The following is a 27,373-nucleotide window of genomic DNA, read 5'->3' on the forward strand; positions in this document are numbered from 1 at the left end:
TTCAAGTGAGAGAACAATTCTGGCCTCTGTCCCTTAGAGCAGTCATGGCCAAGTCCCCTAGGAACCTACTGAGCCTGCAAAAAAAATCTGAGAGAATTTAAAGGGGAAAGAGAATGGGACAGAGACCCCGAGTCAAGGCTTCTGAGCATCTGTTTCCAACCCACTTGGTTCCCCACATCTCTGACCCCAAGCCCCATTCCTCTCCAGGTTCTATCTGATCGCCGGAGGGATCCCACTCATTATCTGTGGCATCACAGCTGCAGTCAGCATCCACAACTACCGGGACCACAGCCCCTAGTGAGCGCTGCTGCCTGCCTGCCCCACACCTACCCGCCCCTACACCGGATGCCTTCTTCTTCACTGGCGGGGGCACCTGCAGGCCCACCCGGCCAGTGACCCAACCCAAACCCACGCATGTTGCCTAAGCCAGTCTCTGCCTTGCCACTCACCGTGTCCTATGTCCCCAACCACCCAGCCACCTCAGACATGCTCCCCGTCCTCACCCACTGCCTGTGTCTCCCCTCAGCTGCTGGCTGGTGTGGCGTCCAAGCCTGGGAGCCTTCTACATCCCGGTGGCTTTGATTCTGCTGATCACCTGGATCTATTTCCTGTGTGCGGGGCTGCGCTTAAGGGGTCCTCTGGCACAGAGCCCAAAGGGAGGCACCAGCAGGGTCTCCCTGGAGACAGGGGAGGAGCTGAGGGGTTCCACCAGGCTCAGGAGCAGCGGCCCCCTCCTGAATGACTCAGGTTCCCTTCTGGCTACTGGGAGTGCTGGGATGGTGACACCTGGGCCCCCGGAGGATGGTGATGGCCTCTATTCCCCGGGAGTCCAACTGGGGGCGCTGGTGACCACGCATTTCCTGTACCTGGCCATGTGGGCCTGTGGGGCTCTGGCCGTGTCGCAGCACTGGCTGCCCCGGGTGGTGTGCAGCTGCCTATATGGGGCGGCGGCCTCCGCCCTGGGACTCTTCGTCTTCACCCACCACTGCGCCCGGCGCCGGGACGTTAGGGCCTCCTGGCGTGCCTGCGGCCCCCGGGCCTCGGCCTCTCGCGCCTCACCCCGGGCCGAGCCCGCCGCCCCAGAGGACGGTTCCCCCGTACTCGGAGAGGGCGCCCCCTCCCTCAAGTCCTCCCCGAGCGGCAGCAGCGGCCACGCGCCGCCCCTGGGCTCCTGCAAGCTCACCAACCTGCAGCTGGCCCAGAGTCAGGTGTGCGAGGCGGGGGCCCGTGGGGAAGGGGAGCCGGAGCCCGCGGGCTCCCGGGGCGGCCTCGCTGCCCGCCACCCCAACAACGTGCACCACGGGCGCCGCGCGCACAAGAGTCGGGCCAAGGGGCACCGCGCGGGGGAGGCCGGCGCCAAGAACCGGCTCAAGGCGCTGCGCGGGGGCGCGGCGGCCGGGGCGCCCGAGCTGCTGTCCAGCGAGAGCGGCAGCCTGCACAACAGCCCGTCCGACAGCTACCCGGGCAGCAGCCGCAACAGCCCGGGCCTGCAGCTGGAGGGCGAGCCTATGCTCACGCCGTCGGAGGGCAGCGACACGAGCGCCGCGCCGCCCCCCGAGGCCGGACGGCAGGGCCAGCGCCGCAGCGCCAGTCGCGACAACCTCAAGGGCGGCGGGGCCGGCGCGTCCGAGCGGGACAGCAAGCGGCGCTCGTACCCGCTCAACGCCGCCAGTCTAAACGGCGCGCCCAAGGGGGCCAAGTACGACGACCTCGGCGGGGCGGCCGCGGCCGCGGGCGCCTGCATGAAGACGGGCCTCTGGAAGAGCGAGACCACCGTCTAGGGCGGGGGTGGGCGACCCTGTGGGACACGCGGCTTCCCTGGGGCCCTAAAGACGTCCACCGGTGCGTCAGCAGGTTTGAGGGAGGCACACCGGCGTTAGTCCCGGAGGCTGGGGAAAAGGACAGGCGGAAGGCCTGCCACCGCCCTGAGCGCCATCCCTCCGGGGTAGCGACGATCCCAGGACCGCGAGCGGGATACATTTCCGTCCCAGCCCAGGCTAGTTTGGGCAGTCGACTCGGTGCCGTCCAGGGTAGTGGGGGAAGGTGCTGTCGGCCCCCAGGTGGGCCCCTCCCTAGGTACTCCCCACATCTCATCCACCCTGCCTCGCTGGTGGCCGGCCGCCGCATCAGGAAAACACAGATGCCAGGAGCTTGAGAACCGTGTTCTCTCCTCACTGCCCTCCTCTGCAGTCAGCCATCTGTGCCTAGATCCTAGGGCCTCTCCCCCACCCACCTTTCAGCCAACTAGGCGGCCAGCCTAGTAGATGCGCCAGGTGGCCAGGACCCATAGGTGCTGCTTTTAAGATAAACTATGCAAGAGAAGGTGGAACAGTGTGCAAGGCAGCCCTGGAGATGGCCTTCTAGGAAAAGGGTGCACAATTGGGGACGGACACGTCCCACAGGAGTGGTGCACAAACCATGCAGCAGGGCTTTAGAAGTGGTGCCCTCAGGACAAAGCCAAGGCCCTGCGCCTAAGAAGCTGCCTCTGCCAGATACCCAGGAAAGATCTGAGGCAAGTAGAGAGTAGTGCTTAGATTTGGAGTTGATCGCAGTCCTGCCCTAAACCTGACCCTATAAACAGTGCTCTGAAGAGACGCGCCACCACAAGGCCGCAGGCAGGGCTGGAGAAGCACTTACTGTTGGATGACAAGACCCACATCCCCAGTCTCCACCTGCCAACACCGAGGCACTGGGGAAGAGCACTTCCCTGCCTCCATGAGGCCATATGCAAGGACCATTCCAAGAATTTGATCTCTAGCTCCGTATTAGGGAGAAACCTCCCCAACATTGAACCGGCTTCCTGCCTCACAGAAGCCCAAGCTGAATCCCCCAGGGCAGCAGGTAGGGTCCCTGCGGCTCACGTGGAGCCTTCACTACTTTCAAACACCAGCACCCATATTTCCCCCAACCTAAAAGCAACCACCAGCCTTTTACTACAGGACCCAGTGAAAAGTGGAGGGAAAGCTGAGCCCGGGGAAGAGGAACAGGAAAACCAGACCTGGTCCAGGTCCCCTCTCAGTGTCCATATTCCCGCAGTCTGATCACCAAGACAAAAGACAAAAGGGAGGGGAGAAAATCCACACACCTTGGGATGAATCCTGTTATTTATGCTTGCTACACAGACAATATTAGACCAAAAAAAAAAAAAAAAGACTAAAAAAAAAGCTTCGTATTATTCTTCCACGTACGCTGGCTGTTTACATACCCTGCCAATGCCTTAGCACTGGAGAGCTTTTTGCAATACGCTGGGGAAAAGGGAGGGAGGGGATGGAAAGTGCCAAAGAAAACATGTTTTTAAAAGCTCGGGTTTTATACAATAGAATGTTTTCTAGCAGATGCCTCTTGTTTTAATATATTAAAATTTTGCAAAGCCCTTTGAGCTATATAACTTTAGTCCACCCACGGTCCTTTTGTTATGAGGTAGAGGATTCTGTGACCCCTGTACATGAGAAACCACCCATGCCTGTAGACGGACGCAGGATCAAGAGGTGCCCAGTTCCCATCCGCTGAGGGCTGATAGCATTCGCAACGCCAACCGCGCCACACCAGCAGGGAGGGCCCATGAGGCCTGCAGCAGCAGTGTACCCAAAGCCAAACCAGGAGAAAGCCTGACATTCTCCAGCCAGTCTAGGAGGGAAGCCATCCCTCATAATATGAATGTGTGCACCTTCCTCTCAGGGATGGGATTCTCTCCAACCCAGTTGTCCCTGCATCGCTCCTAACTTCTACTCCAGGACCCAGGGTCCAATTAACTGCAGAGTCCCTTGGTTCCTTTAAACAAGGAAAACAAAACAAAACAAAACAACAAACCTGCCTCAGGACTCATATACACTTATTTCTCCGGATAGGACAGGCCTATGATCAAGCTGCTGTCCGAATGTTGGGAGTGCTCCCTCAGATGCACATCAGGGAGGGTTAGAAACCCCCGTGGCAGCCTGTCTTGCAGCCTGAGCTTTCTGAAAGTCCCTAACTTCCTGAGGGGTACGCAAATACTGCTCTATTTCACTGTCAGAAATATCCTCATCTCCGGTGGCCGTAGAGATAGGGGGTGGGGGACAGACCCGCTTTGGGGGCTTCAGCATGCAAGGTGGGAGGAGAAGGGCAGGACTGGCTGGCCGCTTGCCCTCGGGCAGATCTAAGGACCTACTCGCCACCTCCTCTTTTCCCTGCCCTGGTCCCTGGCCCCGTCCCGGCCGCTCCTCCTCCCCGGCTTCGGACTCTGCCGGTCCATCTCGAAAGGCCTTGCGGACCAACGTGTGGCGGTGCTGCAGGAGGTCGCCGATGTGCTTCACCACAGACCGTCTGTCGAGCCTCAGCACCTGCAGCCAGGCCAGCTGCTCAGCCATCCGCAGCAGCACAGCCAGCAGCTCCTGCAGGCGGGAGGAAGCAGGGCAGGGCAGGTCCACATTTGCCAACTTACAAAACCGGGCAAGGGAGCACGTCAGACGCTCTGAAGGCTGCAGCGACTGCCAAGCCAGGAAGGTAGCAGCAGTGATGACGGGCAAGGGATGCCGCCCGGTCACCAGCCACGTCTCATCCGCCAGCTCCACCAACTGCAGTGTGCGCGACAGCATCTTCTCTTTGTCTTCCACGTATTTGGCTGGCACGGATGGGGAAGCTTGGAACAGTCTGAAGCTGAAAGAACCAAAACGAGAGTCTGGGCTCCGTGCCTATGGGGGAGGGGGCTGCTCTGCCAAAGTGAGGAAAAGCAGTCTACTCACGACGGGCAAGCTAGTCTCTCCCCTTGGAACACTCAAGCTCGCTGGGCAGCGAGTTTCTACAGGTGCTGAGAGAAGACAGGTGGAGTGTTCTACTTGTGTGGTGAAGGGCAGGAGAACCCACAAAGAAGCGCACGTTCGTCAGCACCCCTGTCAGCCATTATTCTGAGCGCTTTCCAAATGTTCTCCTTTCATCTCCTCTACACCCCATTATGTGCATTTATAGTTTAAAAAAAACAGGCCCATAGTCATCCAGCTAGGAAGTAACCGAGCAAACCAAAACCAACACCACTTGACACTGACAGCCTTTGCTTTCTACAGTATTTTTCAGAAAAAAAGGAAACACAGCTACTTAGGAGAAAAAAAAAATAAAAAAGGCCCAAGCTTCTGCCTCCAGCCCCATCACTAACATCGTCTCACCTGCATTCACAGATGATCCTGCTGAGGCAGGGCTGTAACACAGCCAAGCAGGCCATGCACAACAGGAGAGCTGCAACTCAGCAGCCCCGTGCCAAGGCTAACACCCACTCTGCCTGCAACATCAGGCTGCAGTAAGGCCAAAGGGATTTGGAAATGGCACCAGTTTAGAACTGTAAAACGGAATTAACCTTATTAATACTAGACACAAGGGAGGGAGAATAGATTTTTCTCCCAAATCCCTTTCAAGGGGCTTTGGTGAAAAAGAGCCAGCCACAGGTCAAAGGACGTAGGTCTAAGGAGCCAGCCCATCCCACGGTTTCCCAGCGGGCGAGTACCTGCTGCAGTAAGTCTTCACCAGGTCTGCCAAGCACAGAGATGGCACATCCAGCCCCAGGAGCTTCACTATCTGCATGTAGGTTCCAGAAAACACATCCAGATCTGCATACAACAGGGTGCAGATGGTTCCCATGGTGAGGGGCCAGTTATGCTGCCGGCAGGTGATTAAGACACAGCACCCAACTAACACCTCCTTCTTCTGCAGCCTGGCAGCACGGATTCCAGAGTGCCGGTAGGCCTGCTGGTAGTAGGCAACTGCTGTGTCCTCAAATGTCGATGGCAACTGCAGGACTCGGCAGAGGTCTCTCACTCGGCGGAGACCTAAGAAAGCCCACCGCAGGAGTTAAGAGGGGTCGAAGGCGCTACCGTGCAGCTCCTAGCAATTTTTGCTAAACTTGCCTCCAACACCAGATGCAAGAATAATGCACCTTTCTACGATGACAAGAGTGACATTTGGTGAGGTCATTCTAAAGACAAATCTGTGGAAAGAGTCAAGTTTAACCCACCATTCTTTGCAGGCTGGCTTGATTCAGAGCCAAGCCAAAGTATGATCTGGGATGTGTGGCTCTACCTCTAACACGGCCCGACAAACCCAAACTGTACACTGAATTAGAACTGTATGCTCTTAGAACCACCTCCATTCCTCATTTCTATTTACCATTCTCTTCTACTCTACCGTACACAATAATGCTGAAAAGCAAGAGGATAGGCTGGGCCATCAGGAGAATTTTCTTTAAGGTCACCACATCACAAAAGGTTGATTCTCACCTCGTTGCTGGCTGCGACTAACTTGTTCGTTTTCCCCTGTGCTTCGGGAATAGGTTACTTCTGAAAGATAATGGACAAGAAACAGCTTGTTTAGCCTTTATTCACCAGACCCCTGGCCTCCCACCACACAAAACCAGAGAGAAATCGTATCATTAGGCTCTGCTCCCTGTCTCACAGAAGGTACCCATTTTTGCGCGTTAAAAGTCTATCCAGTCTTCTATGTCCACAAGCAGTATCAAATACAGAGACTGAGGAAGGTTAGGAGTGCACTAAAGTGGCTCTGAGTGTTCCAAATTTTCAGCCCTCCCTCCTGCATATCCAATCCAGGCAATCTTCCTGACTTGATTTTGAGGGCTGCACTGGCCAGGGACTCAGAAAGCAAAGAAAAAAAAAGGATGTTTTTGCCAATTAGTACTAAAGACTACTTCGGGGGTAATAATTTGTCCGTATTTGTAAAGAATTGACCCACAATCCTTCCATCACACCCAGACTAGGTAAATTGAGTGGAACTTTCTCTTTGTTTCACTCGGTCAACGTTTACTATTCTCTCTCTCTCTCTCTCTACACACACACATACACACACACATGGATGCCAGATATCGCACTAGGTGCTAGAAAAACACAGATGAAGGGCAGTCCCTGAGCTCCTGCAGCTCACTCGGTCGCTTTCTCCCGTAGTTTAACGCACACGTGACGAGAGGGCGCGAGAGGAATCAGAGGACTCTGACGTCAATCCCTCACCACCCCAGGCTAAACCCACGGCCCGGGAAAGGCCGGCACAGATACCTCGGAGGTTGCCTTCGTCGCTGAAGGTGGTAGTAAGGACCCCCTCGGTGACCACGCAGCCACAGTCTGAGCACACCAGCTGGCTCTGCGAATAGTGCGAGTCTTCCACGAGCTCAGTGGACCCGCAATCGGGGCAGTGACCGCCGCCCGGCATCTCACAACCCAGAGCCGCGGAAGCTTTCAGGTATCCACTCCTACGTCCGCGACAGCAACAGCGGAGACGCAGGAACTAGGAGGGGAGCCTTCTAAGAGCTGCACCTTTCTCTTCCGGCCAGAGCAATCGCGGTATACGTAGGTAGTTCTGTCTGCCGACTACGCGTCACTTCCGGTCCGTATCTCTGCGGGCTCGGGTAGAAACGTGAGCTAGGAAAGAAGGTTCCTGGTGCGGACACCGTCTTCGCGTTCCCTGGTATCTGCGGTCAGTTTGACTGGGGGGTTGAATTTGGGTGAAATATCTACCTACGTGGACACACTTAACAGACAAGAAATTGTTGCCGTTCCCACAGCTCTCCTTTCTGAAACTCTAGGAGAGTCGTAGATTCTCCGTTTCTCTTTGGTAACAAATGTTGATTTTGGCCATAGTACTGTTTGCCTAAAAGGAAAGAATATTATAGTGAGAGAGCAGGAAATTGTGTTCCACTCTCCAGAGCGGCTTTTCCCAGGCAAGTTGTTTCCTCTCTTTGCAGTCTGTTTTTCTAGAACGAGGGAGTTGAATGAAAATCCAGAGTGGCAAACACAATGCTTTCAGAGGCTAGGCAAGGGATGTCTAAGGAGTTGGGCGTGGAAGAATATGGGGGTGGTGAGGCTTTGGGCAAACTGGAGGCTTCAAGCAGATTTAGGTGTTTTTAAAAGCTGAGCTTTAAGATACTCCAAGATTCTGACTCAAAGTTACTAACTTGGTACAGTATAGATCAAAGAATCTTGAGCAAAATTGTGCCTCTAGTTACGCTATCATAGAAACCAAGTTTACACATTTAAATTCTGTCTGTTATGTTTGAATATAAATTAAAAGTCACCAAAAGAGAGTATTTTCTAAGTAAATCCTAATTGCATTCATGAAGAATAAAGATTTTAATGCTTAAAAGTTTTAGAATCAGCTATGTCTGAAAAACAAGAACATTGAGTTAAATGACAAGTACCACCAGAAGCCTGTCCCTTATGACTCCAAGAAAGCAGATGGGAGTCAGCACAGCAAGTGCCTAAAGTGTATGTGGAGAATTTGTTTCTTGGGCTGACAGTAAAGAATTTCAGGTAGGCTCTTGGCATTAGCAGATTTTAGGAACTGTTGTGGGCTCAGTTTCAACCTTACATTGGGGGTTGAGGATGGAAACGTAAGATCAGCACTTTCCACTGAGAACAGAAAATGACTGGACAGCTCTATGCAGAATGAATTGAGGAATAAGGATGTTTTGTCAGACCTTAACAAAATGGGATACTCCCATGAGGAATAAGATACAGGTTACAGCTGCCTTCCTTAGAAGACTAATAAATTATGCATTCTAGAGAATTTTCAAAATAAAAAATGGAGCTTATTAGTCTGAAGAGACAGGTGACATAATGACCATATACCCAGAGAGTCCTCAGAGGATTTGGGCCTCAAAAAGAAGGGGATCTGATCAGACAGGGCTGTAGGTTCTTTTGAAAGAGCTATGATCAGTGGTCAGGTACACAGGATTCCTTGTATGCCTGAGGAGACAGTGAGTTCCCTGGACCACAGTGGGAAACAAGGGCATTTCTGACACAAAGATTGCATTTTATCTACAATCCAAGCATCAGCTTTCTCTGCTTCAGATGTCGCTTACCTTTAGTATAAATTGGGAAGGAGGTGCTGTGCCTTACAAGAATTGTCCATTCAACAGAAGCCCCCCTGACTCATAAGTTCCTTCCCTCTGCCCATGGCTATTCCCTAAACCTCCCCTGCTTTGCTACAGGCACAACAGAATTTCCTGCACCTTGGACCTCAGTGGGCTGGCAGGATGCCTTTCCACTGACCAGGTGTTAGTTGACCTATGAACACAAAGCAGCCAGATTTCCATTTTCTCATTTTCCACACCAGCATCATGAGACTGTTAATGTACTTTGCTGAAGGGTTGAGGAACTGAAGGTATTGTAATAGAAATGAAAAATATATTTGTAAAATGGGAAATTTCGTAAGACTCTCCTCACAGTTCAAGAGGAATGCATTAAAAAAAAGAAGGAAACCAAACCAAAATACCTTCAAAAGTTGTCAGCCCCTTCTTTTCCAGTTTCTTTCCTTGATATCCAGACCTAAAGACACCACTCCATTCCCAAGAGATTTCTTTCTCACAGCATAGAACCTCTTCTCCTTTCTAGAGAAGTCCCACCTACTACCACAGGACTTGATCATGCTGGAACATTCACCCCCTCCCCCCAACCAAGGGATGCAGTAATCCCCAACAGTCCACACCCTTACATTTGAATTACTCACGCTAGCCCCACACCACAAGGGGGATCAGCACAATAGCTTTGGGTGGGCACTGGCATTCCAAGTCCCCTTTCTTCTAGACTTGCCCACTAGAGTGAGGTATGTGATAAGGATTTACTTCTGGCTATCCAGCAGATAAATATTGTATGTATGCACGCACACACTTGTCAGAGACATCCATTAGTTTTAGACAATACCATCGACATCCTGATTGGAGTGGAGAAATATGTCTCCAAAAGCAACATAACTGCATTGGGAGTGCTTCTTCACATTATCATACAGAACAGCATCGGACTCCTCTCATCCCCAATTTTGTGCAGATCTTGACCCTAACTGCATTTAAAAAAAAAAAAAGTGGGATTTTATTAGAATCCTCTACCCATGATAGAAGCCTCAAAATTCTGCTTTCCCCAGCATTACTCATCATAAAGTGGAAGAGCGATTTTGTGATCCTCCAACCAGCACCTCTAAGGGGTAGAGAGGAGTGATTCTGTTTTCCAGTCACAAATGTGTGATACCATAAGAGAGCCTGGCCCTCAGATGCAAACAGGCTGGGAGGTAGGCAGGACCCAGGCCAGAAGGTGGCGCACTCTATTAAGATGTGTAAGTCGAGGGGACCCTGGTTGGCTCAGTCACCTGGCTGGCTCAGTCCATAGAGTATATGACTCTGGATCTTGGGGTCATGAGTTGGGGCCCCATGTTGGGGGGGTAGATTGTACTTAAAAATTTTTTTAAAAAGACTTGTAAGTTTGGGGTTCTCTACTTTCTTAGGAAGAAAGTGATTCATTTAGGAAATGGATTTGCCTTCCCCTGGAAATCAGAACAGACACAACATCCTTGGTGCCCTTCCTGCCGCTACAGACTCTTCTAAGAATTACCATCATTCAGTGATAGTGATGATCTGTTTACCAGATGCTCCTCAAGCCCCTCTCCACCACGCCACCCCCCAGCTTGTGAAACTGGAATCATGTTTCTCGTCTCTGTATCACCAGTGCCCACATGGTGCCGGGCACATAGGCTTTGGAATGCTGAGTGCCCAGAATGTGGGGGATTTGTGTAGAAAGCTCCTGGGGAGGGGAGGCTGTTGGAAGGCCTGCCCCAGCCACGTCCCGATGTGAAATACTGACCTTAAGGCCACAGTTCTTTCCAGAAAGGTAGAGGAAGAGGGTTTTCTGATGGACAAGGAAGGCACTGACAGTGTGGGATGGAAGGAAGCTCTCACCAGTCCTCCCTCCGAAGAGGGATGTGTGTATTCTAGTTAGTTGTGTGCCTGTCTGGCTCTCCCTCTGCTTGCAAGTCTTTGTGGGAATGATGCGGCTCTCTCGGCCCCGTGTCCAGGGAGCCCCTCCTACGGTGAGGGCCAGCACTCGGCAAAGAGCTTGTCAACTCCTGTGACTACCCGTCCCCATGTCCCCACGCTGGGCCTGTCAGGAGCAACAAATAGACTAAATTTCTCAGAGGCAAGACGATTCTAATTTAAAATAAGGAACCGGGGAGAGTTGGGCCGCCTCCGGTCCTTAATCTGGCCTCACCACTGGGCTCCTCCCAGCTCAGCTGACTGAAACGTTGTCACTCTAAGCCAGTTTCGCTCTGAGCCCAGGACACTCTCTCACTGTCACCCTAAGCCAGGCCGCGGCTCAGGCCGTGCAGTCTTCCTGACTGGATTTCCTTCCCATCACCTCAGCTCTTTGGTGGATACTCCTTCTTCTCTACCACTCATGGAGACACTGCCATGGCATATAGACCTAAATCCTGGCGCCAGCTAACTTCCCTTGCTCATATCCGCTTTCCTCTTTTGGGTTGTTTATTCCATCCCCACTACCCACTTTGCCTTTTCCGGGCAGAGGATTAATGTGTTCACAGTTTCTTTCACTCCTAGGAACAAAGGCACCTGAAAACTCTAAGAAGGTGGTCACAGGCCACCACTCGCTGCCCACACTGAGAGCATGAATACCAGTCAGCTTACTTACCTGGAACTTCCCTCCTCAGGGCAGCTGTGGCTTCGCTGGCCTCATCTGGAGGGGAAATTGAGTCACACCTGCCTGCTCCAATCCTCTAGGATTCCAAGAGAATCAGAACATTCTCTCTCTGACCCCCAAAGTGATCCTAGACTAGGGGTGAGCAAACTCTTTCTGTAAAGGGCCAGACAGCAAATATTTAGGTTTGGCAGATGATAAGGTCTCTGTTACAACTACTCAGGTCTGCTTTTATAATGTGGGAACAGCCATAGACCATGACGTAAACGAATGCGCATGGCTGTATTTCAATAAAACTTGGTGGGCACTGACATTGGAATTTCACGTCATTTTCATGTGTCATGAAATATTGTTAATTTTTTTGTTAAAAAATGTAAAAATTCCAGTATTCAGTGTGGTGGTGTTGACAGGTGGTCATCATTCCGTACATTAGATCCCCACACTCATTCATTTGACATTAAAAAAAAAAAAAAGTAAAAATCATTCTTGCCTCGAGGGCCATACAAAACCAGGAGGCAGGCTGTACTTGCTGACCTCTGTTCTCCATCTCCCGGTTAGACAGATGAGTTCAAATCTGTTCTGAAGTACTCACTGTGTGACCCTAGGGGAACTAAAGTTCCGACGCCCAAGACTCAGTTTCCTCATCTGCATAATGGACATACTGTCTACCTTGATGAGAATTAGAAATAGGACATGTCGGTGCTTAGGGAACAGTAATAATGCAGTAAACGAGCCTTCCTTTTGCAGTCAGGGCTCCGCCTGAAGTGCACTTGCTAGGCACAGTCAGGAGGAACTTTCTCTCACCTCTGTGAGGGCTTATCAGAGGCACCAGGGTGACTATTTCCAGGGCACCAAGACAGGTTTCTGCGTAAAAGAGTCGAGAGGCTGAGGACACTCCCTCGGGAGTGTTTGGGGCTTTGGAGTATGCTGGCCCCACAGAGCTGAAGGAAGCCTGTTTTGAATGCGAAGTAAAAGCTCCTGCCTTGCCAGGAGGGCGAGACTGCAGAGTCTCCAAGGTGACACCTGAAGAGAAGCCGAGGGAACAGGGTCCATCTGCTTAGAGACTGGGTTCCGGGGCTAAGGGAGCCTGTGATGTTTGGCCCACAGCTGAAGAGATCTACCCACGCCCTGTTAGTGGCTGTTTTCCCTGGGGCGGGGGGGGGGGGGGGCGGGGGGGGGAAACACGGGGGGCGGCCGCCGGCCCCCCCCGCCCTCCTTGGGGGGGTGTCTGGGGGGGGCAGGGGGAGGGGGTAGTTGGCTGGGGCACCTTCTCCCCCGGAATCACTCTGTCCTTGTTGCAGAACAGTATCCAAAGGCGTGCAGAAATGTTCAAAGCTATCCGTACTGTACTGCGTACTGCATGTTCCCATCTTCATTTTAAAGTGTATTTAAATACATAAGCTCCCCCCTCCCACCCAGGGGGCTTCATAAGCACTGCCTGCCTGTCTCTCTATAGTGTGACTTTTATCACGGAGCAAGAAAAAGTGTCTCCGCCCTTTCAAGAGGTTGGGGTCCTTGGAGCATGGACTATGGGTGGGAGGCAGGCAGACCTCGCATCTCATCAGGAAAGGCTCCGAGTCCCGGGAGAGCTGAGCTCAGAAGATTCTCGGTGCTTCCCTAATACCCTCTACTCAGAAATGAATAAACAGAGTTGACTGAACCAGGGATTTGGCTCCCAGGTCTGGGGCAGTCTGAAGCCAATCTGAATTTAAATCATGTCCCCACAGTGAAACTTTTACTCTCTAGGAAATCGGGGGTGGGGTGGAGGGATCAAGGAAGGGACCTCATTCATATGCTCAGCCAAAAGTGCCCGGTTTCAAGGAAGAGGTAGCAGCTCTTCGCAGTGGGGGCAGAGAATTCAAATGATGTTCTTCTGGTAAATGCCATGGTCCCTGCAGGCCAAGATGAGGGGCATGTCATAGGGATCAGATGTCCCATCCTCTGCTGGAGAAAGGACACTGGGACCTCTGGGCCCCAGGCAAGGTGGCAGCCACAGGAATCCAGATGAGGGAAGCTCATGGGGTAAGAAACACTGCTCACTCCCTAAGAGAGGTTTTCTTTTTTTTTTTTTTTTTAAGATTTTATTTATTTATTTGACAGAGAGAGACACAGCGAGAGAGGGAACACAAGCAGGGGGGAGTGGGAGAGGGAGAAGCAGGCTTCCCGCAGAGCAGGGAGCCCAATGCGGGGCTCGATCCCAGGACCCTGGGATCATGACCTGAGCCGAAGGCAGATGCTTAACGACTGAGCCACCCAAGTCTCCCGAGAGGTTTTCTTTAAGAAGACATTTTTATTGCACCCACATGAAAGTACAGACACAAATCTTTGAAAGGTAGTACCATTTTATTTAGTGTTGTAGAAATTTTAGGTTACTTCTGAAAAACAAAACCAAAGAAATTAAAAACTCCCAAACTAACAAGGCAGGAAATTATTTTATAATCCAAAAATGCTGGGTGATCTTTCAATCGGAGGGTGGAAGAAGTCAAGTTAGTAGCTCATATAATAGATAGTGAGAAACCACAGAGTCGAGGTTGGTATGATTACTAGGAGGCTAAATTCTCCACCTAAGGCAATTAATCTGTCAGCCTTGAGGGATCATTAATTCGTAGTTCTCAAAAAGAAAATAAAAAGATCGATTGGGAAAAGGGACTCAGGGAGGGAAGATCCTACCTAATTTAACAGTAAATTGCCTCTGGCCTTCAATTGGGTATGTGGCTGAGTGTCATAGGCCCTCCCCCCTCTCTGCCCTTTTGAGCTCCCACTGTTAGCAAAGCTGGAAACCACACACACACACACACACACACACACACACACACACACACACACACCCTATACACACACACACACCCTATTCATGTGCACACACCTCCCACTCAGGGTCAAGAGCTCTTCCTCATGGCAAAGGGCAGACTTTCTTGTTCCTCCACTGTGATATGCGTTAACACAGGAATAAAATGGAGGGCAGGAAACCTGTCAAAGTCCAAGGAATGAGATGAAAGGAAACAGGCAAAGGATTGACATTTTTTTCAGGAGGCTGACCTCCAACTGAAGTTCACTGCAAGGTGTTCAGTGTTTAATCTGATGCTTCCCTTAAGTACTGACTGCTCTTTCTGGAGGCAGCTGGGCAAGGCCAGGAAAAGACCTGCTCCTGCTTCTCCAGAACACAGCTTCCTCCCAGCGTCCTTCCATCAGGTTGGCATTTCTAGCAGCCAGAGGCGAGTCCCAACTCTCCTCGTGTAGGTGAGCGTGCGCCCTCCGACAGGTGCCGGGCACAGGAGCTCCAACACTCCGATTCACCAGCCCCTGCTAATGGCTCAGGGAAGACTAAAGCTTCTCCTAGATAAATCCTCCACCAAAGTAGAGCCCTCCAGGACACTCATTACCTCATGCCCTCCAGGTTAGCTACTTTGAGAGGTGCAGGAATGCTATAAATTGGATTTTTTTCCCCAGCAGTGGTAGAAGCCAGACACCCTTGAAGTAAGTTGTCCTTCATCCTCCAGAGTCCCCAAGTGGCATTTCAGAGCATAGGAATTCACTCTTCTACCCAGACGTCCCTCTCAAACACTGACCGAGTTACATACCCGAGGTCCTAGCGGCAGATAATATCTCCAGACCAAGCACCTCTCGTGAACAATGCAGGTCTCCACACCAGCTCTTCTAAGGAGAAATCATTCAGAGCACCCCTGCCCCAGTGCCCTTGGGTTATCACAGTCAAAATACGTTTTTAAGTAAAAAACCTATTGCGGAACGAATATATATACATGTACGTTTTCAGAGTTGAGGCGAATACATGGTTCTCTTTATAGGTATGTAAATAACTCTCATAGCACTACAAAAATACAAGTCATCTGGGAAGTTTACAGTGGTCCCCACTCCTGTAAGATAATCAAAAGCTGATTAATCAAGTTATAGTATCACCCTTCAGGTTAAAGTGCTCCGATATAACTAACATTGCAGCCAACGTGTGATCCTGAAAAGGGGTTCTGCTGCTAACCGTCCTGCCTCTTTACCCTCCACAGAACAAGAACATACAGAGAAGAGACCCCAGGCTAATGACTGTTGTTGCCTCAAGCCCTGCCCACCGCGCTGGCCTGTGATCTTCTTCTGCCCCGGAGAGAAGTCAAAGTTTGGTAAGAGTCTGTCACAACCAGGAGGGAAAAAAAAAACGAGCAACACAGAAACATTCTAATTCCAGTATTAGGTTCCGAACAAGGAAACTACCTGAGGAATCCGAACTGGAGCTATTAGTTCAGAAGCGTCCTAGCTTTAAAAAATAGGTGTGTTCTTCTAGATTTAAAAATACAGCCAACCAAAACTAAGTGTTAATCTTCTTGCTCTTCGTAATTTTGTAACAAGGGTTGGTGGGGGGCGGGAATCGCCAGGAAGTGTTGCTGAGGAAATCAGGGAGCCAAGCAAAGGCACTGGGGAACAGGCCACAGGAGTCCTACTGAGATAATCCCATACCTGGTGGAACCGAGTAAATGCTTGGGCCACCCGATCCCTTCTCAAGCACTGATGAGGCCACTCTAGCCAGCAGGAACCTGGCTACCGGCTACCGTGAGCCTTTGACCAACCCCCGTTAAGTGAGTGCAAAGTGAGGAATTCCCTCTTCTGCTTCTCACGTCCCCACAGACACGCCCTATGGACCAATCAGGAGCACACTGTAAGGCTAAAGAGTAGTGCAGCTGGTGCTTAGAAAAGGCAGCTTGTTCCAAATCTACAAGGCACACTCAGAGGCTTTCTTTAACCTCCCCTGCTTCGGTCAAATCAACAAGACCAAGTCCAAGAAGCCCAGAGGTTTACATGGTATCAAAACTTAGCACCTGCAGCCAAACATCACCCTGAGCTACTCAAAAGCCAAGCAAGTATGTGCCCGGTCCTTCTCATTTCACCCCACACTTCACTGACGGGGCGGGGTGGGAGGAGGAGTACGTAGTTTTAAATGTCAATATCGAAGAAAGAAAATCCCAATGTTAAATACACGAATAACCCTGCGCCATCTGAGTCTCTGGGCCAGGAGCAGATCTTATGACCACATCTCTGGTCAGAGCATAAAACATTTACAATATACTTAAAGGCACAGTGGCATTTAAAAATAAAACCCTGGGAATGTACAGTAAAAGATTCATTGTAATAATTAACCTGGCTTCAGTTGGTGGAACTGACTCTTGCCAGATAACAGGCAAGGGAGGCAGCTGGTGACTTTGAGCCTGTAAGCTGGTTATCAGGCATACGGAGTCCTTGGCCTCAGGAGCAGGTGGAAACAAACTCACAAAACAGTCTCCGTCTCCTAGGCTGACGATTCACATCTTTCCTGCCTTTTTGCCGACCTGAGCCGGAATACGGAGGATGTTGGGGGTCTCCTCCATGACCCTGACGAGCAGATTGTCAATGTAGTCTTCCAGCTCGCGAACCTGAAACTCCTTCTTGCTTATCGTCTCCTTCTGTTTGAGGACCAACTGGATCAGCTCATCGTGGGTTAGCTGTGCATAAGCAAAAGCGGGGTCCGAGGGGTTGTATTTCTTTAGAAGGGGAGACGGGGAGAAAAAATGGTAAAGTCAGCAAAGAAGGCAAATATCATAAAGAAATCTACAAGAGGAAAATGTTATTAGCGATCGGAGTCTCCTGGGAATGTATTTTCAGTTCTGGTGGAAAACCGGTTTATTGACAAAGTTTTCTGTAAAGGATCAGAGAGTAAATAGTTGAGGCTTTGCAGGCCATATATGGTCTGTTCTTCTTTGTTGGTTCGTTTGTTCTTTCTGTCTTACGACTTTTTAAAAATGTAAAAACCACACTTGGCTCACAGGCTACAAACCCCTGGATTAGACTCTGGATTTGAGGTTTTAGGAAATTTAACAATTGGAGGTCTCTGGACACTAGGAGCTGGCACAATGAAATATCAATGCGAAGCTGAGAGCCCCAAGCTAAGGTGGCCCATGAAGAAACCCTAGTGACAGAAGGTGCAGGAGACGATGCTCACCCATCACCACCCCATGCAGCTGCTCATCCTGGACTACCTGAGGAGTCCACAGGTAGGCTGATGCACTGGCCACTCAGAGACCCCACTTTAAATCATTTCATGCTTGAGACATGTGCAGAGTCAGAGCTAAGTGCCACGGTGGCGCATCACCCAGTCAGCAGCTCAGAATCATGGCACACCCTCTGGGCACACAGCGGCCAGTGCCAGGGCTGAGCGGCCCCACTCTTGCCAAGAGCAGGAGCCCTAAGGAGTTACTCCATCAGCATTTATAATCTGGGATGACTGGAGTCCAGCTGCAAAGTGACCAGGCCCAAACCGTGAGGAAACACAAGATAAGGATTGAATGAAAAGTACCACATCATACCAAGTCTCCAGCTGGAGAAGCTAATAAGTCAAGAGCAGAATCATCATTCACTCTTTTGACAACATGATAGAAGGCGCTGCTCAGTGCAGCGACGTGAGCTGCCTACACGCTAGCCAGACATCAGAGAGAAATCCCATCCGTCTTATCCTGGCTCGGAAGGAAAGCACAGGGCTCGTAGTCCCGGCTTAGAAGCACACACCGACAATTCCATGCACAGAGCAGGTTTTCACCTAACACAGGCTGCACGGAAACAGGCGAGATGTTGGACTACTTTTTCAAAAAACCACTTCTCCCTTAATCCTTTTGTTGTTTTTGTTTTTTTAACTTGTTGAAGGCACACATTCCTCTGGACCTCAGTCATCCTATTAGTAATTCTGAAACCATCTTCAACCAAAAAGTTGAGTGTCTGGAAAAGGATTCTGGAGACTGGTTGTACAAGGTGAACGTACTTAATGCTACTGGTCTGTACACTTAAAAATGCTTATGATCCCTTACGCACTGTTGCTGGGAATGCAAGCTGGTGCAGCCACTGTGGAAAACAGTACAGAGGTTCCTTAAAAAATTAAAAATAGAATTGATCCAGTAATCCCGCTACTAGGTATTTACCCAAAGAATACAAAAACACTAATTTGAAAAGATACATGCACCCCTATGTTTGTTGCAGCATTATTTACAAGAGCCAAACTATGGAAGCAGCCCAAGTGTCCCTCGTCTGATGAATGGATAAAGAAGTGGTACACACACACACACACACACACATAATGGAGTATTACTCAGCCATAAAAAATGACATCTTGCCATTTGCAACAACGTGGATGGACCTAGAGAGTATAATGCTAAGCGAAACAAGTCAGCATGAGAAAGACAAATACCATATGATTTCACTCATATGTGGAATTTAAGAAACAAACCAAACGAACAAAGAAAAAAAAGAGACAAACCAAGAAACAGACTCTTAACTGTAGAGAACAAACTGATGGCTACCACGGGGCAGGGGGATGGGTGAAATAGATGATGGGGATGAAGAACACACTTATGATGAGCAGAGTAATGTATAAAATTGTTGAATCCCACTAAACTGTACACCTGAAACTAATATAACACTATATGTTAATTGCGCTTGAATTGAGAATTTTTTTTTTAATTTTTAAATGCTTAAGAGGGTAAAAGTTTTATGTTATGTTTATTTTACCACAATTTTTAAAAAAGGAGTTGTCTTGATGTCCTCAAGGGTTTTTAGATTATAGCTCTGTCATACAAGGATTTTATTTATTGAAAAATGTGGATCATATAAGATACGGGGCAAGACGGTTTGTGAGAGAGAAAGATGAAGAAGCTGTCGCCCGGAGGCAGGAGCAGCAGGTGCTCCTGGAGAGTAGAGACCAGGTCCTTAGAGTGCCTCACACACTAGGGCTCAGAGAGCTGGACAACCAAGAGCCCTCTGCTACACAGGAAATCGGGACAAACTGCAAAGATGGGGCGTGACAGCTCAACTAGACTTTGAAGACAAATTAAAATTCATTTTCCCCAGGGGCGCCTGGGTGGCTCAGTCGGTGAGGCGTCTGCCTTTGGCTCCAGTCATGATCCCGGGATTCTGGGATCGAGCCCCGTGACAGGCTCCCTGCTCAGCGGAGAGTCTGCTTCTCCTTCTCCCTCTGTGCTCTCTTGCTCTCTCTCAAGTAAATAAATAAAATCTTTTAAAAAAATTAATTTTCCTCCAAAATAACAGAATTCTGCTTTCACTATAAAGGGGATATTTCCTCATAATGGAAAATCTCAAATGCAGAAGAGGGAAAAAATTATTACCTGGAACTCCAACACATAACATTTGGGTCTCTTATTTCTTCCTTGGTTTCTTTATGCTAAGTTTTATACTTTAAGCATCATGCAGAATATGGTTTTCAAGCATTTTAAAATTACTTTGTGAGCACTTTCCCATCACTAAATTTTAGCAAAAATAATTTTTAAAAAAGATTTTACTTATTTATTTGACAGAGAGAGAGAACACAAGCAGGGGGAGTGGGAGAGGGAGAAGCAGGCTCCCCACCAAGCAGGGAGCCTGACTCGGGGCTCAATCCCAGCACCCTGGGATCACAACCAGAGCTGAAGGTCTGCAGACACTTAATGGACTGAGCAACCCAGGCGCCCCCACCTTTTTTTTTTTTTTAGCAAAAATCATTTTTTTTTTTTAAGATTTTATTTATCTATTTGACAGAGAAAGACACAGCGAGAGAGGGAACACAAGCAGGGGGAGTGGAAGAGGGAGAAGCAGGCTTCCCGCCAAGCAGGGAGCCTGATGCGGGGCTCGATCCCAGGACCCTGGGATCATGACCTGAGCCGAAGGCAGACGCTTAACGACTGAGCCACCCAGGTGCCCCAGCAAAAATCATTTTTAATGGATACTTAAAATTTCATTATATTTTACCTATCTCCTTTGCTAGATATTTAGATTTTTTCAGTTTTCAAATTATATATAACATTTTTATTAAAATGTATGAGCATAAATCTTTGATCACGTCTCTAAAACATTTCCTTATGATAAATGCGTAGGGTTGAAAAGGCATGTGCACTTCATACCTTACAAACTATGAAACAGCTATTCAATTTGGATTTCATAACCCAAAGGGGAAAGAATGTAAGACTTTGAAATCATTAGGCAATCCTAGATATGTGATGACTTAAAAAATTATAAAACAATCCAGCATTACAGAAAGTGAGCAACAGCCATGGCAAGGAAGAGGTACAAAGAAAATAACCATTAATTCAAGAAAAAACACTGCCCATTGTCACATATTTCCTTCCAGGATTTTCACCTTGGATGTTCCCACCATAGTTGTAATAATAATGACGTATATTCAAATCTGTGTCTAACTTTTTCCATATTAACAGGACAGATGATTTTTGGATGTAGTTGGCTGTATTATTTTTAAATGGAAGTGTTAAAGCCACCTGGGTAAATAATACACTCCTAAGTTATAAATCATCTATAAGGGATGGAGGCCCTAAAACAGCAACCCCAAAAAAAACCCATTATGGTAATGACTCAGTTAGCTTTTCATAACTTCAGCTGTGCAATTTCTTTCCCTAACCTCGCTGGTACTTTGCAACATTCCAAAGAGTAGTTACTTTTGTAAATATTTATGGTTTAGTACAAAGTATCTGTTATATGGGGGGCCAAGAGGAGCTGCTAGGAAACTTTCCATATTTGCTCAGAGTATTTACTAGGTATGGTCCAGGACCAAGCGCTTTGTTGCAGGCAGCCAGAAGGGCAGCTGCCGGGCTTACAAATCATGAGCAAAATAAGCAGCAGTTGCCTTTGTTTTAAGGCAAGATATTCTCTCAGTCAGGGCCAGGAGATAAGCCCCTGATTAAATGAGCTTTGAAGAATAAATAAAATGGGAGCCAAGGGTCTTGCTCACTTCCCGAGAGCTAGGTGTTTGTTTCTCTTTGGAGCCCAGCTGCATTCCACAGTACAAGAGGGGATGGGAGGCTGCTCCATGACCCTAGTTTTCATTACTGTCCCTTTTATGCTGTTCTTTTGCCTGGTTTCCTGGTAAATATCGTTAACTCCTGGAAGGTAAGTGCTGCCTCTTCACACCCTCAGAGGCCCGCCAAGCTGAGCTGGGCGAGTTATGGGGCATTTTTAGGCTAGGGCTAAAACATAGCAGAATGATGCTCACTTACCACTGGCCCCGGCAGCACGCAGTACAAGGAAAGAGAAGGCAAGGCAGCTAGAAGATGCTAGCTCGTTCGCCATGACCATCTGTTACCACTATTCAGCCTCCTTCCCTGAACCTCAGAGCCCCAGCTTTCAGTAAACCCTTCGCCCAGCTCCTGGTGGCAGAGATGCAATGGAACCCAGGTGGTAACAACTAACTGGCACTTTAAAAACGCTTACAGGGGCGCCTGCGTGGCTCAGTCGGTTAAGCGTCTGCCTTCAGCTCGGGTCGTGATCTCAGGGTCCTGGGATTGAGTCCTGCATCGAGCTCCCTGCTGAGCTGAGAGCCTGATTCTCCCTCTCCTCCCTGCTCATGCTCTCTCTCCCTATCTCTCTCTCTCACAAATAAATAAAATCTTAAAAAATATAGAAATGCTTATAGGAGTAAGGGAGACATGAGCAAGAAATTTTTATTCTAAAATCGCAAAGACTACTTGATGTTTTACAGTGCATAGGACTGTAAAATTCTCATTAAATGAAGCGTTTAGATGCCCTGGACTAAAATAGAAATAAAGTTTATTTCTACTGACAGTGGTCCCCAGTAGTCAGGAAATTCCTCTCCACATATTTGAAACGCAACACAGCCTTGCCAATCAGTCCCTCCGTAAATCATTCTCCTCCAGCCCAAGTGATAATGAGTCAAAGACCAGAGGTTTGCAACGAGGCAGTGTTCCATAGCCTCCTGACTTTAGAACCAGAAAGGGCAGGATGGAGATGCTCCAAAGCAGAGATCATCTGGGGGGTTGGCTTGGTTTCGCTGGTGGGCAGGAGTTGTTTTTTTTTAAAGTTAGCCCAAGTTTTTGAAAGAGAAGAGAGCCTCTAATCAAGCGATATCCTTCCTGGAAATTTAGCTTAAGAAGGGGAAAAGTTCTATGCAAGAAATTGTTGACTATAACGTTATTCACACTGAAGAACAGAAAATCACCCAAATATCCAATAACAGGGGAATGAATGGTTAAGCAAATATTGGTACAACCATTTCAAAGACTAAGTAGCAACATGCAAAAATGCTTATGATCTACTGAATGAAAAAGAGAATCGAACAGTGTTTCTATGTGGGCGATGGAACTGGAAAATCACCGTTTCACCACTGCCATATTCACCAATGGATCCGAAAGCCTGAGAACAGGATGTTTACATAGTCTGAAATTAACTCCCCACGAATTTCATATTGATTGTAAAAGGGGAAAATAGCAACTTTACACTAGAGAGCCTCCTGGACACCACCTAAAGTCAGTCATCAGAGTTAACATGCCCACTACCACGACAAGCGGATGTAATGTGCCTCCTTCTACGAACCACTGAGAAGGACGCATGATTTGCACGGTTAATTCCTGCCGGGAATGCGCGACCTCAACCAAACCATGAGGAGATAGCAGACAAATCCAAACAGAGGAAAATTCTACAAAACAACTGATCTAAAGTCTTAGAGAATGTCAAGGTCTTGAGAGACTTCAAGAAGGCTGGGGAACTGTTCCAGGATAAAGGAGCCCAGGGAGACATGGCAACAAAACAGCAAGAGATCCCGGACTGGATCCTGGACTGGAAAGAAAAACAGGAAAACTAGGGAGCACACTCATGAGACAACAGGTGAAGCTCAAGTATGGGCTACAGATGAGAAAAGAGGATTACATCAACTTTACATGTCTTGACCTTGATTAAATGACCTTATTCTTAGGAATTACACACTTAAGTATTTAGTGGTAAATGGGGCATGAGGTAGGCAACTTACCCTCCAATGGTTCAGAAAAAAAAAAAAAGTATATATATACAAAGAGAGAATGGACAGGGAACAGGAGAAAGAGAGGGTGAAAGTGATAAAGACAATATGGTAAAATGTCAACAATTGATGAAAGGTTTATAGCAGTCCTTTGTACTATTCTTGCAACTTTTTTTAAGTTTGAAATGATTGCAGAATAAAGTTTCAAAAAAGTATATCTAGGCAATGATGACAACCACAAGAATTTTACATTCTTGCCAAAAGATAAGAAAGAATACACGGGGAAATGAAAATATCTGATTGGAACAGACCAGATGGGTGACATTTTCTTCTCACCAAAAAGCAGCACCGGTATCAATCACGTTGCTTGAGACCTAAGCAATTCAACAATAACTAAGTAACTCTCAGGGGAGCAGTAATAATCCCCTGGGAAGCGTGGAGGCTTCCAAAGATTATCTGAAGACCCAGACGTTTGTATGCTCAAGTCACTCCTGGCATTACCTGCTGCCAAAGAAGGTGTATATCATGGTGACTCTAGAAATGGTTTTTTTCATAGATCCCTAACTAGCACGCCTACTTCTTGGAGGAGACATACCTTCATCATGGTCTCATTGATCAAGTTCTCACTGATGATGGTGGCCGTGCCCAAGCTGGAGTTAGCAATCTTGGTGGCTGTTGTGTTCATTGGCTTCACGGGGTGGAGTCTAAAGAGAAGCGGATAGGATCCTTAGACCTTTCAGTAATGACAAAACCGAGAAACCGTCCATCTCGCAGATGGCAGCTGGCGAGACAGACAAGAGGGCAGAGTGGTGACAAGTTCTGTTCACACCTCCAGTCCGACACACACCAGCGTTCCTGTGGATATGAGGGCGGCCAGCACGAGGCAGCCACATGCAGGCCCACCATGCACACTGGACAGCCAGGTGTCCTGGTGCTCTCACAAGACCCCTGGTCTCACTGTCAATGTCAGAAGAACATTAAAGACAGCCTCTGATTTTGGAGGCAACTACAGCCTAGGACCCGCACCGTGGGAGTCGCTACTGAGCCTTCCGTTCCTCAGCTTCACCTTACAGCAAGCTTTCAGCACTGCTGGGTTCTACCACTCCGTCTCGGCTGCTTTCTGATGCTAGGAAGAGACGGGGCCACAGGACATCGTTGCGGTTCGAGCGCCCCAACTCTGACTGGGCAGAACAATCCCTAAACTACCTCTGAAGACTGGCACTATGTTCTCCCTAAAAACACAGGAGTGTCTCGAGGAGGTATTCCCACCACGGGGCGGGGGGAGACCCTTTAAAAACAGGCCCTACCAGCACAGCGCGCGGGTGTGCCATCGGGACAGCCGTGCAAGCAGAAAGCCAAAACCCCCGCAGGCAGAAGGCAAAGGGTTGGGGGGGGGGGGAGCGCATCGCTCCCATGGATGAAACGATCTTCCCCGACTCTCACCTGTGCTTGGCTGACCCCGTTGCTGCGCTCGGCTGAGCTGACACTGGATGTGTCTCTGAGGGTGAGACCCAGGCCTGAAGAAGCGGCTTCCTCTTGCTAGAATTTTCCACCTTACCAGCGGAGCCCTCTGCTGTTGCTTTTTTTTGAGATTCTGCTGTACCGGTGGGGTGAGTGTCAGCGTGTGGGCTGCTGGGGGAAGAGTGTGTAACAGGAAAGGTCTCAGAAAAGGAGGGGCTGGATATAGGAGAATCCAGGGCCCTATCAGGAGGCTGGCCTGGCCTCCCATTTCCCATCAGCTTTCCCTTCTCGCCACTGCCAGGACCTGGCAGCCGTTTATCCAAGCGTGAGCCCTTGCCAAGATCTGGTTTGTGAATTCCTGAAGCTGCAGCTGGACCTGAAGACGCTGCAGCAGATGCTTTGGGTGCCTCTGACCTGAGGTCATGCAGGCTCTCCACAGGCGCCGCCCACCCGTCTGCCTCGCCCCTCGGCCCCTTTTCCATCTCAGGACGGGCAGGGGACAGGCTCGAGGAAGAAGGCCCTCCTTCCAGGGCTGCCACCTGGGCTGCCTCTCTGTCATCTTCAACCTGATCCACTCTCTCATCATCCGATGCCACCTCAGGAATGGAAGGAAGGATTAAGCCCAGATCAGCCATGACTGGAGAGTTCACACCTGGGGTAGAGTGAAGGCCACTCAGGGGATCGGACAATAAACCTTCGTGATCACTGGCTTTGCTCTGATTTTGAGCCATAAGTATATCGTCTGGCTCGATCCTCAAGAGGGGAATGTCTTTCCCTGAGCTTGCTTCACTCACGGGGCCTTCTGAGACGCTCTCCTCGCATGAGGGGCGGGGAAGGGGGTCTGCCTCAGAAGCCGGAACACCGCACTTCGCGCGCCCGGGTGGGGACACAGCGCCCTTCTCTGCGTCCTCTGCGTGGAGGGACCCAGCAGGCTCCCGGTCTGACACGTTTCCAGCAGCGGCTCCTTCATGCATCAGCTCCTGGGGATCACTTCTGTCCTCTTCCACCGGCCCGGCGGACTTCTCTAGCTCCTCTTGCGTAAAGAGCTGCTCAGAAAATGACACGTGCTTCTTGATTTTCTTTCGGCTCTCGCCCACATTCTCTCCGTGTCTCTGCATCACGGAGCCAAGAGGGGGAGCCGATTCTCCCATCTGAAGAGGGGGCACCCCTTCCTTCATGGCAGAAGTCATGCTGTCTTCCTGAAGTCCGTTCTCCCCAAAAGACGCAGACAGACTCTCCGAGTCTGTGTCTGCCCCCATCGGAGGCCTCCCCACTGGGCTTTCAGTCTGCCCACTTCTGAGTGAAAGGGCGAATGTTACTTCTTGGGCCTCCTGAAATGAAGGGACGTAGTCTCGTTCTGAGGGGGGAAACCCCAGATCTTCCCCCTGGTGCCCCATTGCAGGCTGCTTCAGGAGAGACTTTTCTGAGTCACTACCGACGGTGCTCTCTGGGCCTACCTCACTGGTCTTCCTTGTGGGAGAATCTTCCGTCCCTTTACAAGCTGGAGTGGGTAGCTTTTTGGAAAGTGACCCCGAGCCACCAGAAATAGTCTTTGGAACTTGTGTTAAACTCTCCCTTGGCAATTCTGCCTTAAGGAGCAAAGATGGCTCTTCAGGACAGGCTTGGCCCTTGTCTGTGGAAGGCCAGTTCTCAACTGGCGTGGAGGTGGAAATGGGAGCCACTATGGGAGATGAGAAAGAGAAGACAGAGGGAGATTCAGAGGACGGTGTCTCTGCACCATGCCCCAATTTAGAAGGGACTGGTGTGTGGCCAGAACTGGAAAGAAGAGCAGAGAAGAGAGGAGAGTCAGGGGAAGAAGGAAGCCTGGCTGTGGGTTGAGCCTCTGGAGACACGTCCAGTCTGCAAAAAGGACAAAATAAAGTCTGCAGGTCAGTTGCAGATGCATCGTGAGAGGCGAGAAACACTTACAAATAAAGTTGCTCCAAAGGGGAGAACACTTTTATATTTGGGGCAATATCTTAAGAAGTGAGAGACGGAACATCAATCACCTAACATACGAAAGGGACACTTTTATCACCAACACACCTGCCACACGAAGGGCTGTTGCAACAGAAACAGAAAGCTCCAGGTAAAGCAACAGCCCACAATTTCTTTTGGTGATAAACAAAAAGTATCTACAAAGTTCGAAGCAGTAAAAGACGCACCTGAAGGCAACAGGCACCAATCCTGAAGAGGAACAGTCTGCGTGTGTGTGTGTGTGTCCATGTGTGTGTGTGTGTGTGTCTGTGTATTTGTGTGTGTGTGTGTGTGTGTGTGTATGAAATCAAAGTAAGCAGAATCTCAAAAAAAAGTCTCTCCCATCCCAGACCACAGAAATATTGTTAGTGTGAATGTGAGAAAGCAGAAAGCCCCCAACGCTCACTCAGGCTCTTGCAACGAGATGCACACTGAACACGCAGAGAACGGGCACACTCGACAGTGGGCCAAGGGTCTCCCGTGCCAGCACACCAATGCCAAATTGCAAGGAGGAAAGATATCATCTGCCTCAAAGGGAAATATGTGACAAGAACTCTAAATAAACACATGTTCTGCACATGCCACAACCAAAATCTGGTCTGCCCAACTCGCAATACTCAGAATCTGCTGCAAACCAGGGCATTCCACTGGGGGCTGATTATCTTACTGAGACGGAAAGACCATGCCTGCTGGCAGTGGCTCT

General features: G+C 49.5%; 3 protein-coding genes across 4 annotated transcripts in view; 1 reads left to right on the forward strand and 2 right to left on the reverse strand.

Annotated features, from left to right (window-relative positions):
* The window catches only part of ADGRA2 (adhesion G protein-coupled receptor A2), a 33,530-nt gene extending 30,382 nt beyond the window's left edge, over window positions 1-3,148 (forward strand). The window contains exons 18-19 of the mRNA XM_021681566.2: window positions 208-297; window positions 527-3,148. Of these exons, the coding sequence (XP_021537241.1) occupies window positions 208-297; window positions 527-1,781 (1,345 nt within the window). The 3' untranslated portion in view covers window positions 1,782-3,148. The remainder of the gene's footprint in view (window positions 1-207; window positions 298-526) is intronic.
* BRF2 (BRF2 RNA polymerase III transcription initiation factor subunit) lies at window positions 3,148-7,307 on the reverse strand. Its single transcript, XM_021681567.2, has 4 exons — window positions 7,029-7,307; window positions 6,243-6,302; window positions 5,474-5,795; window positions 3,148-4,635 (listed from the first exon to the last, which is right to left on the reverse strand). The coding sequence occupies exons 1-4, from the start codon at window positions 7,180-7,182 to the stop codon at window positions 3,906-3,908; spliced, it is 1,266 nt and encodes a 421-aa protein (XP_021537242.1). The 5' UTR covers window positions 7,183-7,307; the 3' UTR covers window positions 3,148-3,905.
* A 6,379-nt stretch (window positions 7,308-13,686) lies between these two features.
* The window catches only part of RAB11FIP1 (RAB11 family interacting protein 1), a 32,295-nt gene continuing 18,608 nt past the window's right edge, over window positions 13,687-27,373 (reverse strand). Inside the window, exons 4-6 of one of the 2 annotated variants that reach the window (XM_021681568.2) lie at window positions 24,676-26,553; window positions 23,828-23,936; window positions 13,687-16,972 (exon numbers count right to left, since the gene is read on the reverse strand). In XM_021681568.2, coding sequence (XP_021537243.1) covers window positions 16,754-16,972; window positions 23,828-23,936; window positions 24,676-26,553 — 2,206 coding nt within the window. In that variant the 3' untranslated portion in view covers window positions 13,687-16,753. The remainder of the gene's footprint in view (window positions 16,973-23,827; window positions 23,937-24,675; window positions 26,554-27,373) is intronic. The other variant, XM_021681569.2, reaches the window with a different exon arrangement.

Source organism: Neomonachus schauinslandi, chromosome 2 (genome assembly GCF_002201575.2).
Source record: "Neomonachus schauinslandi chromosome 2, ASM220157v2, whole genome shotgun sequence".
NCBI classification, from domain to species: domain Eukaryota; kingdom Metazoa; phylum Chordata; class Mammalia; order Carnivora; family Phocidae; genus Neomonachus; species Neomonachus schauinslandi.